General features: G+C 39.8%; 4 protein-coding genes across 5 annotated transcripts; 3 read left to right on the top strand and 1 right to left on the bottom strand.

The window, feature by feature from the left end:
• The first annotated feature begins 231 nt into the window (after positions 1 to 231).
• LOC116917350 (zinc finger CCCH domain-containing protein 48) lies at positions 232 to 2559 on the top strand. The gene is given in 5 exon segments (XM_032922792.2): positions 232 to 392; positions 394 to 468; positions 532 to 765; positions 887 to 1177; positions 2159 to 2559. Coding segments are annotated over 5 exon segments (873 nt in total). The 5' UTR covers positions 232 to 350; the 3' UTR covers positions 2390 to 2559.
• A 116-nt stretch (positions 2560 to 2675) lies between these two features.
• LOC116935013 (PHD finger protein 12) lies at positions 2676 to 6186 on the bottom strand. Its single transcript, XM_045169621.1, is given in 16 exon segments — positions 2676 to 2935; positions 3006 to 3218; positions 3295 to 3377; positions 3436 to 3552; positions 3621 to 3815; positions 3886 to 4013; positions 4080 to 4276; positions 4364 to 4471; positions 4529 to 4606; positions 4608 to 4700; positions 4772 to 4901; positions 4976 to 5090; positions 5174 to 5531; positions 5592 to 5661; positions 5725 to 5918; positions 5987 to 6186. Coding segments are annotated over 16 exon segments (2301 nt in total). The 5' UTR covers positions 6035 to 6186; the 3' UTR covers positions 2676 to 2761.
• An 83-nt stretch (positions 6187 to 6269) lies between these two features.
• LOC116917229 (importin subunit beta-1) lies at positions 6270 to 12627 on the top strand. 2 transcript variants are annotated; one of them, XM_045169620.1, is made up of 17 exons: positions 6270 to 6468; positions 6683 to 6741; positions 6814 to 7221; positions 7282 to 7434; positions 7497 to 7646; positions 7743 to 7907; positions 8005 to 8181; positions 8258 to 8590; positions 8655 to 8864; positions 8921 to 9436; positions 9537 to 9769; positions 9837 to 10593; positions 10663 to 10744; positions 10819 to 11327; positions 11414 to 11530; positions 11611 to 11801; positions 12050 to 12627. In XM_045169620.1, the coding sequence occupies exons 1-12, from the start codon at positions 6414 to 6416 to the stop codon at positions 9889 to 9891; spliced, it is 2514 nt and encodes an 837-aa protein (XP_045025555.1). In that variant the 5' UTR covers positions 6270 to 6413; the 3' UTR covers positions 9892 to 10593; positions 10663 to 10744; positions 10819 to 11327; positions 11414 to 11530; positions 11611 to 11801; positions 12050 to 12627. The 2 variants fall into 2 exon arrangements, with proteins under 2 accessions (XP_045025555.1, XP_032778519.2); XM_032922628.2 differs by having other exon boundaries at positions 9837 to 10744.
• Positions 12628 to 14326: 1699 nt separating this feature from the next.
• Positions 14327 to 16311, top strand: LOC116917272 (syntaxin-5). Its single transcript, XM_032922705.2, has 5 exons — positions 14327 to 14911; positions 14992 to 15047; positions 15114 to 15355; positions 15481 to 15848; positions 15915 to 16311. The coding sequence occupies exons 1-5, from the start codon at positions 14466 to 14468 to the stop codon at positions 16072 to 16074; spliced, it is 1272 nt and encodes a 423-aa protein (XP_032778596.2). The 5' UTR covers positions 14327 to 14465; the 3' UTR covers positions 16075 to 16311.
• The last annotated feature ends 34 nt before the right edge of the window (positions 16312 to 16345 follow it).

Raw genomic sequence — 16345 nt, 5'->3', positions numbered from 1 at the left:
TGCCATTTAAAACCAATCATTATAAACGATATAGTTCCTAGAACTTAAAGTACCGTACAGGCTAAGTTTGTCGGCCTCTGCGCATCACTCATTTATACACGTACACAGGGAAAAAGGGAGAAGCTTCGAGAACGAAAATGCTATTTTTAGGGGGTTTCTTTCTAGTACCGTCACAAATTTAGCAGCAAGAGAACAGGGCCAAGACTGAACGTATAAAGCCGAACGCAAGTCACTTTGAAAATAGTCAACAGTGATCAGAGCTATACCACACACTTGGAGGAAACAGTTTGAACTTTGAACATCTTTTCGTTTATCATCGTTAATTCTTAATCTTCAAAAAAAACACAAAAATGCCGCTGGAAATTGCGAAAATGGTGGCCGATTCCGAACGGTTCAAAATGCGACATTGAATTTATCGACGTCACAAACGATCGTCTATTCTCTTCGAGTGAAGGTGGAAATGTCAAGGTACGAACTCTCAACCTTTTCGTTTGAAAGTAAATTTTCTAATTTTAAGATGCATCATTCTAGGTATGGAACAAGGAAGATTTGAAAGTGGTGGACGAATTGGATGCTAAACAGTGTCCCATCTGCTGTATCGCCGTTAAGGGCAACCAACTTTATGCCGGCACGTCTGGTGGTAATATTGTTGTCTGGGATATCGAGACGGCCACTGTTATCAGAGAGTTAAACGAGCATCAAGGCAGCGTAGCCAAGATACGTGTGGTGGGGGACTTGATCGTTTCAGGCGACACCGAAGGCAAGGTATAATTTCAAAGGAATTTTTCCTTTTTTTTGTTTTCACCCTGTAATCGTAGTCGACTAAAATAGGAAGAGAAAGACGTCAGAAGAAATTTGAATGACGCTTATCCTCGCATACCTGTAGGTTCTCGTGTGGCAAGGCAACACGCTAATTCACCTGTACGAAACATGCGAAGAAGTCTGGGACTTTGACCTTACCGATGATCATCTCTACTCTATCCGTGACCGCGACCTCATCGTCCAAAAGATCCACAAAACGGAGCATGGCCACAAATTGACAACTACCAAAGCGTTGGAAGCTCGTGGCCCGATGTGTCGACTGGACGGCAGCATCGCCGTTCTCAGCCGAGACGGAATGGATATCCACATCATGGAAGATGATAAGTCCCAATTTAAGCGCATCGGTATCATCAAGGTGAGAAAGAAACCCCCTAGTCTAATTAAAGCATTTGTCTCTGTCTTCTCCCTATAAGACGTATATGAAAGAGCAACAAATAGAAGAAAGAAAAATGAGAGAGGTCAGGGGGAAGAGGCGCTTGGGGTTCGTCTCGAGCGACGTGTCATATATTACACGAGGAATTCAGAATGGACACTTTCTCCTCCGATCTACCTGCTGCAGCCCCAATCAGGAGAAGCGGTCATTTCCTGGGAAAATTTCGACGCGGCGAATGAGTGTCCGTGTTCGCGTCTTCGTTGTAACAAATGTCAGTGAACTTGAAAAGTCAAAAGAATAAGAGCCCCGAAAATAAGAAAGAAAAAATGAATAGGTCTACAGGTTGGCGGAGGCGGCGGCAGCAACAGGTAACACGAGGCAAAAGGTCGAGGATTGAGGTCACTGATTAGAGATGGGCAGAAGAAAGAAAAAAAAAAATGAGATAACAGTTGGCGGTTAGAAGGGAAAGAAAAAAGAATCAAGTTGCCGTTCTCAACATTTCCTATTTCCCTTCGAGTCAGGTGTTTTTGGAAGCCGGTGGAAGAAGAAGATACAACAACAAAGGAAGGTCCATAATTTCATCGCAATTGATGAAGAGCTCAAGTTCATTGATGTACGTGAAGCTTTTAGCCGGTTTACTCTGGTGTACGACAGACCCACCACGTGAGCCACAACAGCCGCCAAACGTTACGCCATTCGAAATTTTAAATGGGCAGGGGGAGTGATGGAGAGAAATTATCTTGCACTACCGGGCAATAAGTTTAATGTCAGGAAATTAAGATGTTGGAAAACAGAAAGAGCTTTTTAGGCTCCTGAAGTTGATCGGTTTACTTTCCAACACGCCCTTGAAATTTAGTCTTGGATGTTTTTCAAAGTTCAAGTTTTTCTCTTGCATATACGTACTACAACTTGTTTTTCTTCTTTCTCTCTCTCTTTCACTGCTGCACTTGTAATACGCAACAGGGTCAAGACCGCATGATCAACGCTTTGGCATGCGGCCAGCAACCAAAAGCTCACCTGTATTCAGGCGGATGGGACAACACGGTTCGCAGTTACGACCTCCAGACTTTCACCCCTCTGTCTCGATTGGATTTGGGTCAACCGATCAATTGCATCCGGCCCGACCCTTCAAGCAGCGGCCACATTTTCGTCGGAGGGAATAACGGCCTTTTGTGCAAGATCCTCGACAGGTGAAAAAAAAAAACTAAAAAAACACACTCAATCACACACTGCTGAATTTCTCCTCTTTTGATATTCATCAACCTGTATTCAAGGCATTATCGTGACGTAAATGTATACCTATACTTGACATTGTATTACGCGTGTCTGCGTAGTTGATAAATAGAATTGGCTCCAAATTGGAACATTTGACTTACAGATTTGTGAAAGAACGAATGGCAGGTAGTTGGGTGAAAAATGAGACCAACTTTCCCAGTGTGAACGTAACTTTTTAGACGAATGGCGTGCGGTTTGATTCTTGTTTCACGGCTTGACACATTTTATTTGAACGAAGATGAAAAACAAACAAAATAACTGCGAGACATAATGAGGCAAACAATAGAATTTTTAATGGTGAATAAAACGAGGTTTCTCGTTGGTGTTGCTTATGCACAAAATGAATTGCATGCACCCAAATTTGATGTGAGAGCCATGCGTGAGTAGGCCAGTCCCTTCCCATCCTCCATTTTTGCCTGCTGAGCTAAGAGAGCTGACATCGATACGGCAACCGCAATGAGAAGCCTGGCGTACAAAACCACAAATCAATTTTCGTGTTAGAGGAGATAAGAAGCAACCACTTTAGCAAAATTACATCATTTGGGTCCGTGAGTGAAGTGGTCATTTTATCACAACTACGTCTCGTTATGTCATCTAAGCCTTGGAATGATTGATTCCTCTCCCTGTCTTTGGCACTGTCCGCCTCCAATTTAGCGGTTACATCGATATCCAGATCGCAGCAATACACGACGTTATCAACAACCGTCCCGTGTTCGCTGTAATTAAGTAGCTCGAAATGTCTCGACATCTGTTCCACAGTTACGAATGAAAAAGGCACGTTAAGATCCAAGTGCAAATGGGCTATTGGACTGCAATTACCATACCTCATCATAAAACACGGTAGCGTGATGCCCGGAAACATATTTGCACGTACCATAGGAAGACAAGCTTAAATCCATGTCGGCACCTTAAACAGGCAACACATTCATTGAGGAAAAACGTTGTAAATTAATCAAGATCAATACCAGTGCCGATAGTAAGGCGGCGATAGTAGATGGGAGCTGGCGGGTATGCTGAACTGAGGGGGCAGAGGAACGCTCTCGGCTGAGTTGGAAAGACATTCGCTTGTGCTTGGCTACTGTCTGCTCGATAATAGAAGAGGTTTAATGATTGGGTTTCAATCGGTCGAATGAATAAATAGTACTTTTACCACTGTCGGAAGCACTACTCGAATGAAGCCAAGGCTGTGGAATGGTTGTAGTCTGTGAGTTGCAAACAGAAGACAACATCCCAGGAAGAGGAAACACCGTCAGTGACCGAGACTCTGGGTTGAGGATTAGCTGCTGCACTCTTTGCATGGCAAGAGTTTTCAACGTTTCATGATCCATGGCTTTCAATAAGTCATCTATATTACACAACCAAAGGTATATTTACTCTCACTTGTTTGTTTTTTTAACGAAAAAACTGCAAATTACTTGACAGCTGCTCCATAAAGACCTTCAAATGACTCTCTTTCATTCCCCGTCTCAGGGTGCCCAGATAATTTTTCACATCTTCCTCAATTTGTCTGAATTCTTCAGCAAACAATCCACTGCACGCAGAACTGCGTAAAATAACACAGATGAAAAGAACTGAATACATTCTCTTGAGGTTTCCATTTAACACTCACGAACTCGACCCTTCAACCGATTCTTCCTTTCTTCGTTCAGGTAACACAGTATCAGATTCTTCCGCAGCTTCGCCTTCGTTCGAAAGCATTTTCTTACACTCTGCTGCTATTTGATGAGCCTCTTCTTGAGGCTGGGTTTGTTCTTCATTTTTATCATCCTCGTCGCTTGATTCATTCCTTCCGAAAGGCTTCAAACTCTTAAATTCAACACAAAAATTATTTATAACGGTATCAATCCCCACACTTACGTAATAAACCAAAACTTTAACAATAGCGTCGCCTACCCTTCGTGTTTCAGGAAGAACGGGCGACCAGTGGAATGGTTGCGTCCCGCTCAGACGAGCGGGAAGCAGAGGAGGATGCTTGTACTGATTCTTGATTATCAATGGCACCTATAATACGTTACGTTAAGGAATATATTCGAAGGAAAGAACATCTCTATCTCTTACTCTCATACGAGGCCGGCCTGGCAGAGGGACCTTCCGACGAAAGGGTGGATGTTTTCGGTTTACTTTACGCAAAAAATATTATTTTAACGGTTTCATGATCAATAGGTCTCTGCAAAAACGACCAAAATTTGACGCGTTCAGTAAGCCGAGAATCTGGCAACAACTTATATTCCTAGTCAGAAATAGATACCGAAAAAGATGGTTAATGACGCGAAGGAAATAATATAAAATGACAGATATTACAATATTTTGAGGATGATTTGGGCACATCCACTTGCCAACTGGCATGCAAACAAGCGGAGGATCCAGACAATCTAAATGGAAAACCAGGGGGCAAAAGTCACAGGCGACCATTGGCGCTTTGCGGCAACTCCTGACATTCGAATACGACTTTAAGCTTACAGTTTCATCCAAACTAATAATATCGAGAACTTGGACAAATCTTACTTGCTGCAATAGAAGCACGCTCGCAAAGGTAACGGCACAAGTCCGTTATCAAGCTCATGTGACTTCTTTTTAAGCCCAGGTCCTGTCTTTTTAGAAGCGCATGATTTGCTGGAACCTTGAAAGGGAATACGTAAGTTTTCAAACTATCTGTGGTGGCCCTCCAGAATTTTCTTTACAAATTATACTGCTTAAACTTACCTGGGAACGGGATAGGCTCTACAAGTTCAGGTGGAAGTTCGAATTGTTGTGGATTCATGGATGCTGCTACTTTGATGAGTGGGGCAAAAAACGACACTTTTCCCGCACTTTCAAAGATCTCCTCCCTGTCACTCGACTTTTCTGAGCCTACACCAGGAGTCTCTACATCCACATCATCGGAATTGTTTGTTCGACGACGACCTGCAATCTTCTCAGGTACTCCCTGTCCACTAGATAACAGCTGAATTGTTGAACTTGATGTTGAATTGTTTAATCTTTTCCCATTTTTGCTGGAATCAGAGTCTGCTCCATCATCTACCTCTATAGAATGGGTAAGAGTGTATGCAGCTTCTTGAGTCTGAAACAAACATGACAGGGCAAAATATTTAGGCTTTCTGTCAATAGAACTTTCTGGTACCTTTTTAACTCGACAACTGTGACAGTTCCAGAGACCTCTGGGTAAATCAGCCTCCTCCAATGGAGGGTCACTATAAGTAGATTAATGGACATGAAAACAATACTTCAACCATGAAAACTTGTGTTTCTATTACTGGCATTGAAGGTGAAAGGAAGCTGGGCAAGAGTCACAGCAAATGAGTTCACCACCTTCTTTACAGGCATCACAACTATCCCGGTTATGACCCCTTCCTGGCCTTCTGTAGTAGGGATGTAATGCCAAACCATCTTTCCGCTTTTCTTTTGAAATGTCTTCCAATAAAGGTGGTGCAAGCAAAGCTTGTATTTGCTGCAAAAAGAAAACACCATAAATACGATAGACAAGCAAAGCTCAAACAGCCGAATCAAGTCACTTACAGGCATTAATCCACCTGACAGGTCGAGATCATATTGAGAATTGGCCATGACGTGCGTGAAAATATTTCAATAATCTCATAAAAACCCAGCGTTTCTACATTAACATCTTCTAAATGAACACGAAATGCAGGAATCAAGAAACAACACAACTTTTGAGTGTAGAAAAAACGAGCTAAACAGTAAACAGCATCTTTCCATTCAGGTCTCCTAGCGGCATCCAAGAGAAGTTCTACATACGAACGAACATGATTTTTGAATATTTCGTGAATGTTCGTACAGTCAAGGCTCAAGGGGACCTATTTCCAGCCAAGGGCGATCAAATAAAAAAAAATACAATTGTTGCAAGGCATAAGTCACCTAATAATCACAGTCATTGTTCTACCTTCCACTAGTGACATATTACTGGTTAGTGTCCCTGGGTTGGAAAATGGTGGCTTCTTTGGCTTGCTTAATCCAATGTTTGGAAAGAACAATTTCTCCAGGTAAGTCACCAAACATACTAGACCATATATAATCGGCTCTTCTTAAGTGTTACTAGCCTTAACGTAAATATATATACGTTAGTGTGTATTAATTAACTGATATAGGTAGTATTAACTGCAGATATGAGTTGTTTTTTGGCCATGTGATTACTACAACTTAGATCATAGACTACATGTAAATTTTGTCTTAAATTTGTTTTTCTACATTTCCCAGATAGAAATATATTGGCAGAAGCCCAGTTAGTTTTGGAACAGTGTGTTCAGGAAAATGTGGTTAGTTCCAGAGTTAAAAAAATGTGTCAAGTTTTAAGTTTATTATTACAGCTTTTGTTTTGTATTGAAAAGGGCCAATTTATTTCCAACATGTCTATTGTGCTTGCTGATTCGAAAAATTCGCCTGTTGCTCGCCAAGCAGCTGGTCTCCAACTGAAAAACTGCTTGACCGTCAGAAACGTGTCTCTAAAGGAAGAGCATCACAGACGATGGCTAGCACTCCCACTTAAAACTCGCAAAGCCATACGTGAACGTTTGATTTCAGCTTTGGGAACCGAAAATGTTTATCCGAGTTGTGCCGCACAGTGTTTAGCTTGCATCGGAGCAGCTGAACTTCTGTCTTCAGAAACCGAAACATCTTCCGATACTACATCTTTGGGCGACCTTCTTTCGGTTCTGGCTAACCTTATTGGTCAAACAGCTAATGAGCATTGTAAAGAAGCAGCTTTAGAAGCATTGGGCTACGTTTGCCAGGAAGTGGTGCGTTATCCCTAACGAATGCATTCTTTAATAAAGATAACCTTTATTAGTTTTCTTTAGAATCCAAACGTTCTCAGCAATTTTTACACTTCTATTTTGACTCCCGTATTAAATTCCATGATAAACAACAAATCAACAAAAAGGATTCGTCTAGCTGCCGCTCGTGCACTGCTCAGCTCGTTGGAATGCATCCATCCTCAGTTTGAGACAGAGGTATCTCGTCGGTGGCACTTAACATGTAAGTTTCTGTTTTAGTATTCATTGTTTTCCCGCAGGGGGGTCGAAACATAATCATACAAGTTACGTGTGATGCAACACAATCGCGAATTGCGGAAGAATCCGTGATTTCGTTAGAAATTTTGGTAAAAATTGCTTTTTTCTACTATCAGCACTTGTTGGATTACATGGATCAAGCCATCGTGCCTGTAAGTTATAAAGCACTTGTATGGTATCTTTGCAGCCCAGACATCGCGTATACTAATAACAGCGGACTCTTTAAGCAAAATTTTTAAATTTCCTAGATCACTCTGAATGCCATTGTGTCGTCCGATTCAAATATCGCAATGCAAGGCATAGAATTTTGGTCATCTGTAGCAGAAATTGAGCTTAATTTGGCTTCTGGGGTCTATGACCCCACGTTTGCGGTTCCAAAATCATGTCAATATACAGAAAAGGCATTGCCTAAGGTAAAATGTCATAATCTCACAAAGTCTAACACACCGGTTTAAACATAGCAAAGTCAACGTTGAATTCTGATTACTTTACCAACCATTTGCGTCGTAGCTAGTTCCCATACTGATGGAGGCACTTGTGACTTGGCAAGATTTGTCCAACGATATTGACGATTTGGAAGACTGGACACCGTTCAAGGGAGCATTTTCGTGCTTGATGTTTCTTGCGCAATGCTGTCCGAATATCATTGATCTTTACATTATTCCAGAAGTTAGCAACCGCATTAAGGTAGAATATATTAGATCAAACTTGTTTTCGTCTAACGGTAACAGCAGTGTAAATATCTATCTGTAAATATCTGTAGCATTCTGATTGGCGACAACGTCATGCAGCACTGTGGGCAGTTATTGCCATTATAGAAGAAATGGGTACAGAGAAAGCTTATGAAAATCTTTTACCGTTGATGGCACCTATCTGGGAGTTGACAGATGATAAAAAAAGTGACAAAGTTCGTTATGGATCTCATGTACTATTGAATCGAATCTTTGAACTTTGCCCTGCTTTGATTCCTAAAGCTCTTCGACCATTAATTAACGGGTTGCTCGAACATTTGGATGACAACAAGGAACAAGTTGCCGCTGCAACTTGCAGAAGTTTAGCCTCGCTAGTTAAAGTTGTCTTTAAACTAGTATCAGAGGTGAAACATCCTTTTAGTTAGGAACCGTCATGTTTTCTAACCTGTTTTTTTTTTTGTGACGCAGAAAAAAGATGGGGGAAAACCCTTGACGTTTTCCTTGTCTCGTTACTATAAGGAAATTACTGAAAAACTCCTGAAATGTGGCGAAATGTCCAGTGAACACCTGCAATTTGCTGCTTACCAAGCGCTGGCAGACATACTTGTAAGTTCACCTCATGATTGCTATGGCATTGTCAAGAGTACTATTCAAACTTTACTCCGAAAAATTCAAAACGTGAGTATTGTATAATTTACAGCTATTCAGAAATTTGAATTATCATTTGACAACAGTTGGAGGATACGACAGGACAGCAATATGTCATGTATGGAACGTTATCGCGAGCACTAGCTCGCTTGGATCTAGACGAAAATGCAGTCCCATTACGCCATGAATTTATGTCTAGCCTTTTATCAGTTCTAGAAGCCGGAGTGGTCAAAGAAGAAATTTTTTTAGCAACCTCTTGCGCTATTTCGTTATTGGGTCCTACAGAATTGAAAGTGCACTTGCCATCACTAACAACTTATTTCAAATTAGCAGTTGGGTTGCCGGACGTTCTCCCTCTAATAGTAGGCCTAATTGGCGATCTTTTTCGAGTTCTTGGAACTGAGTCCTTACCATACTTGGATTATTATTGGACGACAATAATCGATTTACTAAACCAAAAAGATATACCTACAAAGTTACGTTCGGATTGCATAGCAACATTGATGGATATGGCCAATTCTGTAGGCGTATTACATTATCAACCATACATAGCCCCTACATTGAATCAGCTTCAGAACATTGCAGGCATCACTGTCAAAAACGTAAGCTTGTTTTGATTTTGGCCCTTTTGTATATGTGAATAATTAAAATAGCGGTGCTCGACTTGCCCAAGACTAAATAATATGTTTTTTTACTATTTAGGATACGGACCATGAAGAGATCCAGGAGAATACATTAAAACTGTACACCGTCCTTTTTAGCTACACCTGTGTTGACCAAGAGTTCGGTCAACTTGAACAAAATCTAAAACTGGAATGTTCTTCTCGCCTTTTATTGATGCATGAGTGCCTCAAGAGTGTTTCAAAGTTCATGGAGGACATCATCGACGAAGAAACTTCGGACATAGTCATAATAGCAGGTGGCATTCTTGTTAGGTGAGAATTTTATCCAGCGAAAATTGTAATTTCAAATTTAAAATACTTTTTTCTGCTTATTCATCAGCCTCGTCATCGCTAGATTGGGTGCCGCCAAAGCTAATACACATACTTTGAGTTAAACTTGAACGCTAGTTGGTTACTAAACGCTGCACTTCATTGTGCGAATTCCTTCGAATTCAGCAGTTATGAATGCAGTCAAATCTGCAAGTCTGCACTATCTGAACTAGAAGATTATAACATTGTAAAACGATTAATTCCTAATTAAATTTTTGTCATATGTCTTTGCTGTAAAATAGATATTCATAAGGTTATAATGTATTTAAATTAAGATCAAAGTAAAACGCATTAAAACGCATTCTCTGGGTTAGTTTTCATTAACCTGGAGTAATTAATGCTACCGAATATTATTTTAATGGTCTACACGGAGGCTATGAACGGGCAAGCTCCTTGATTGCGTTCTGGCTATGACGAACGGCAATGAGGTAAACAAAGTTACTTCCTACATGGTTGCTGTTTTCGGTAATACAAATAGACTTGCACCATAAATCGCCATGTGGTATATACAGCATTCCATTGACCTGGACATGGAAGCTTATATAAATATCCTATCACAACAAAGGAAACTCGATAACAAATTAAGACGATAATGGGGAAGTCAATCTGTAATTTAACCTTGAGTTTGTGACTTTTGCCTGAAACCCGATTGTATCTAACGTCATTTTAACTTTTCTGTTTCTCTAACAGAAACAATTTCATCCGAGACCTGTGTATAGCAAGTTGCACCAGCATTTCACAGCAACAAGAGCTTTTTTAATATCCAGGTCCCTTATGCAATACGTTTTTTTCCCTCGAATTTCATTTATGCTATTTTTGTTTTCAATCTCCGTCAGTACAAGGACGAAAGTTTTATTTTCCTGCGTCAACGCCGGATTGCATGGGTGTATAAATGCAAGATGTACGAATGATTGATATGTACGAGTATATGTTTTGCATTGTGACCGTGAATTATACATGTAATAATTGGATTTTTTTTTTATGATTGCTAGCTGTGCGCATCGTTTGGATTGGGTTCGGAGTCCGAAAAATAGTGTTTTACAGTGCTGAGGAATACTACAATTGTTCATCCGACAGGTATAAGAAACAAACATTCCATCCGTCTTTTGGCTGTGTCATACAACGTCATCCATTTCACGGTCAAGGAAATGACGGCTGGCCGTATTACAAAAACAAGTTTTAAATAACGTTGTGCTTTCAGTACGATAAACATAGGTTTCTCGAGACAGCGGCACGCACGCAGAAATTGCGTGCCGCGTGTAAGGGAGCAACCACCTTGTATCAATGTAGGAAGAATCGAACACCACGGGTTTCGGTCAATTTGGAAAACATTCCTTTAATGGAATAACATTAACAAACATGAATTATTATTCATTACGACCTCTCGTTTATATCAGGCGCATCAAAATTTCTTTATATTCAGCTTTAATTGTAACCTTACGGTACGGAATATTTCCTCATCAGTTGGCCCGTACGAGTGCCTGTTCCCTGGGTTTTTTACGTAAGCAGTGTGAAACGAAATACTTATAAGGATATGACGATCTTGAATAATAATCAATATATTCAAATTATTTCTTAAATATGTAGGAAAATAGGAGGATCTGGTTCGGCAATCAAGGTTTGGTTCTTGCCTGGAGCATAGTTTTGTGACCAGAATTTGCCTGCCGACGTGACTTGTTTGACTGGGAATGTTTACCTGTTGAGGTAAAAGAATAAAATAGAAGTTTGGTAAGAACGAGTCACATACAAAGAGGGATGACCTCATGTTTGATATTCGACTATAGTTGGAGTTGCACCTATCCGCCAAAGCAACATAAAAGAGCATGAATTTGAAGAACAACAACGCAGCAAACCTGCAGTCGTGGCTATATTAAGGTGTCAAGTGCCATCAGTTGCTCAAATAACAACCTCGCTCAGTTCGAGAAAGCATCTCCTTCACTCACCAACGCGCAAGCTTTTCAACATGAAGTACTTGGTAAGAGTTCTCTATTTTTGTTTACTACGTATACAGCATGCAATCGAGAAATTATATTAAATGCTAGTAGGATACAGCCGTGTATTTATAAATTGGGAAGGTTAAGGGCAACTCCAAGTTATACCAACGATCCTGTGTTTCTTGTGAGATTATTGGAAAATTTACGATTTCTGTATGCATATTCAGACCTAAAACTTGTTAGAAATTTTTCTACCTCAGTACATGCTAATCAAGAGTTTGTTTTTTAGGTAAGCTTAATCGTTTTGATAGCTGTCGTCTCGGTGGTGAATTCCCAGTCCACAGCCAAACCTGCAGCTTCCACAACGAAACGTACTGTGGCAACCACTGCTAAACCTGGGGCATCCACCACTAGACGAACAGTAACTACCACCAGACGCCCAGGCACCACCACGAGACGTTCAGCCGCTACCACCCAAAGAGGGGTGACAACTACCAAACCGAGGACTACAACCGTCAGACGGACAGGCAGCTCAACAACAAGGCGTGCAGTCACAACAACTAGGCGTCCTTCCTCGACCACCAGACGCGCGGCAACGACGGCCAGACGTAGCAGCACCACCACGAAACGTGGCACCACGACAAGCGGAAGGGTAGGGATGAGCACAACTAAACGCATGGCCACTACCACTAAACGCGCAGCTACCTCTGGTTAAGCGCCTGTTTTTCATATTATTAGACCTGTGCACGTATACTAGCCAGGCACCATTGTTTACTGGGTAACCCATCAGGTTGTCTGTTAATCTATTCTGAAAACAAAATTTTTTAAAATTGGTATTGTTATTTAATAAATGTGATCGGCGGTAAATGTCTACGGATTGTTGTTTTTTACTCGATTTTAATTAAGTAACTATAAAGGTTAAAGTTTGTCTTTGCTTTTTGGAAGTGAAAGCAGACTTTCAATATTTATGGAGAAAGGTATGTAAATCAATTTTATTGGTTTAAGCTAGTAAAAAATACAAAATGAGCTCTCTTGACGCGTAATCTCTTAAGTATATGCAGAGATGAAGCATGAAGGGGATATAATAATATATCCCTTCTTCTCTGAAAAATACATTGAAAAAAATTGTTGTTTTTTTTTTTTTTTTTTTTTTTAAAATAAAAACCGTAGTTTTCAAATTTTTTATCGAGTAGACAGTTCCTTTGTTGATTCGTAAGAAAATATTCCAACAACTTCTTATTCCAGTTCCCTGCAGCGTTCTGAGCTCTTTTCTTATTACAGGTTATTCATGCCTAAAAAACCCACCAAAGTTTATCGTTTCCCCTTTAAAAAAAATTATAAAAAAAAAAAAAAGTTAAATCAAGATTCGCTATCTCTGATTGAATATGAACCTACCTTCTTAAAAGTGTACCATTCCGAGTAATGGTAGATCTCTTCTTTTTTTTTTTTTTATAACCTCTTCTTGTGAGAAAATGTTACTTCGGATCATCGTCAACGGTTTTCCACTACGTACTGAATTAACACATTAATGGCTGTTGAAAAATGACATTGTGCAAATATACTTAAGCAAATGGAGACTAATACTTTCCTTTTTATGTTTCTCAGTTTTGGCTGTCTACACATTTTTTAAATATTTTTAAATTTTTTTAAATTCAAGTTAAAACTTGCTCCATTTGGCCACAACCTGGCAGAGAATGACGGTAAGCCACACAGCTGTACCAAACATATGGCCATGGCTTTTAAAATTTTTAAGAAAAAAAAAAAACAGCGCATTTATTCAATGGTACCTTATTAAATCTTCCAGAATAAAAGCTCGTTAGTTTTTACTGACCAAAGTCAATTTTTTATCAAGTAGACAGAATAATTCACTTATGGATATGAATCCTGAAAAGTCAATAATCATTTGCGTCAGATACACTTCTTCCTAGCACAACTTACAGAAGAGTTATTAACCGAAAACCCTTTCGAAATACATTTCTTCTGTTGCCTAAGTTTGCTACGTTCTAGTCGATACACATCCAACGGCTACAAGTTTTCTACATATTACAGGATGATGTCATTGTAACCCTAATAATGATGATCACATGTAAAAAGTTTATGCGAAGATTTTAGCGCAAAGCGTTACGTGAACTACCTACCCTAATTCTACACAGGGCAGCAAAACGCAGATACAGCTTTGAGGCTGTCGCAAACTGTTCAAATAGATAACCTGATACATTCCAAAAAGTTAAATTAAAAAGTCTCCCTATAGCGGAAAGGTTTTTCAAAGAAAAAAAACAGGCGAGTCAAACTGCAAAAATTGCCCATACAAGAAATTATAATTATTAATTTTTATTTTAAAAAAGGAGATCATACAGTACTTGAAATATTTTTTTCCAAACAAGAAAGATAAAGATTGCCATAACCGATAGGGATGGATCAGTTTGGACTTAGAATATTCAAGTGGGTTTTTCATTTAGTTCAAGATATGACTAACCTGAACTTCTGAGACTAAATTCCCCCCTTTACACCATGAACCTACCAAGTCAACTGTAAAACTTCGCAACGCTGGGATTAATGTTTGGTTTTGTTTTCGTCTGCATCCTCTGTGAATGACGTGGCGTGACGTTGGGATAGTTTCTTTGATAGTAAAGGATTTTTGATTTCTGATTTATTGGATTATAAAGACGAAACTGGATGAATTCTAGAAGAATATATTTTAACCGATGATTACTCGAAGGCGTCGGCAAGGCTCTGAATCGGAGCATCAGCCGTTTGCTGAACCCCAGTTGCAAAATCAAGTGCTCAAAGGTCCTTCGTCCGTTTTACTTTGGTCGGGAGAAAGTCCGCAACAACAGGCATCCTTTTTCATTGTTCCGCAGGGTGAAATAGGTGCATTTGCTGCACCAAATTTTTCAGAAAATAAATCTTTAGATGTCCAAACAAAATTAAATAGTACTGATATGATGGCCCTAGCAGCTAATTCCAGTTCAGCGTTGCTTTCTTCCACCAATGCTTCGTCTCGTGACAGAACTGCAGAGTTCCTTTCTGCAGTCAGAAGTTTCCAGAATAGACCAGCAAATGGAGTAGTGGGAAGACCAAATCATCCACAGCTGTCTCGAAATAATGATCAACAACATCAGCAGTATTCTGAATTCATGAAAGTGGCGAAGTAAGTACCTGAATTTTTAAAACACAATTGCTTTTGTTATTATTTTTCTCACACAATTGAGATTATTTATCTGTCCATAGGGTCATTAGCAAGGACTTAAGCAACACCTATGCCAAGCTAGAAAAACTAACACTATGTAACTAGCTTTGTCTCATATTTCCATCATTCATTGATGCAACTGTATGCATATTTTTGTTAATAGTGGCCAAAAAACGAACGTTGTTTGATGACCGTCCTCAAGAAATCCAAGAATTGACTTATATCATCCGCGAAGATATCACAAACCTGAATAAACAGATTGCACATCTGCAAGGTTTCATGAAGAAACACCAAAGTCAGCAACAAAATACCAAGGCCCATTCGGCAAATGTTGTTGTAGCTCTTCAATCAAAGCTTGCAAATATGTCCTCTGAATTCAAACAAGTCCTTGAAGTCCGCACGGAGGTATGTATTTAAGCTAGGTCGCAACGAAAATTCAAATTCAGGCGATGATAAATTGAGAAACATTTTTCAAAATGATTAGACCGTTATCACTAAATGTAATGTCAATAATTTATTGAATATTTCAGAATCTTAAAGCCCAGAGAACTCGGCGCGAACAATTTTCTGGCACCGCCCCAGTTGTGTCAGATCTACCTGCCGCAGCATTGACCGGAGGCCCATTTGGGTCCTCTCAAAATGGTTCCAAAGGATCGGTATTACTTCGGGATGCGTATCAGGCTCACGGAGGAGAAGCAGTAGCCATCGATATGGGTGCGGCCGATCACAGAACTACTAGGACTCAAGTTCAGCAACAAGTATTCGCCGACGAAACCGAGTCTTACCTGCAAAGTAGATCTGATGCCGTTCAAAGTATAGAATCCACAATCGTGGAGTTGGGTGGAATTTTCCAACAGTTAGCGCTTATGGTCCGTGAACAGGAAGAAATGGTTCAGAGGTACCTAATTTTTTTTCGTTTCGTGTAAAAAATTTATAAACTAATTATTCATATTTCTTCCATTAGAATCGACTCTAATGTCGATGATGCGCAACTCAACGTTGAAGCTGCTCATGATGAACTGTTACGTTACTTTCGTTCCGTCTCTTCAAATAGATGGCTGATGTTAAAAGTTTTTGGAGTGGTGCTTGTCTTCATACTAATCTTCGCCGTCTTTTTTGCTTGAAATATTTAAAGTATAATTCCCAATTCCTTTATCAATACATTTTCGATCATAGTGAATTGAAATAACGGTTCATTTCTCTTCTTGCTTGATAATCGAATGTAGATACGATGCCCTCTAATGAAAATGTTGCCCAGTCTTGCTGGTAATTTTTCATGATGAAGTTATCAACTGTGATGTATTTAGCATATGATTTGGTGGTAAAATATCTTAAAAATTCTAAATATATTGTAAACTGGATTTACCTTTTCCTGTATTGTAATCTACGCCCTGA

The sequence above is a fragment of the Daphnia magna genome, linkage group LG2 (genome assembly GCF_020631705.1).
Source record: "Daphnia magna isolate NIES linkage group LG2, ASM2063170v1.1, whole genome shotgun sequence".
Classification (NCBI taxonomy): Eukaryota; Metazoa; Arthropoda; class Branchiopoda; order Diplostraca; family Daphniidae; genus Daphnia; species Daphnia magna.
The sequence above is the reverse complement of the archived record's forward strand: the minus strand, read 5'-3'. Positions and strand labels throughout refer to the sequence as shown.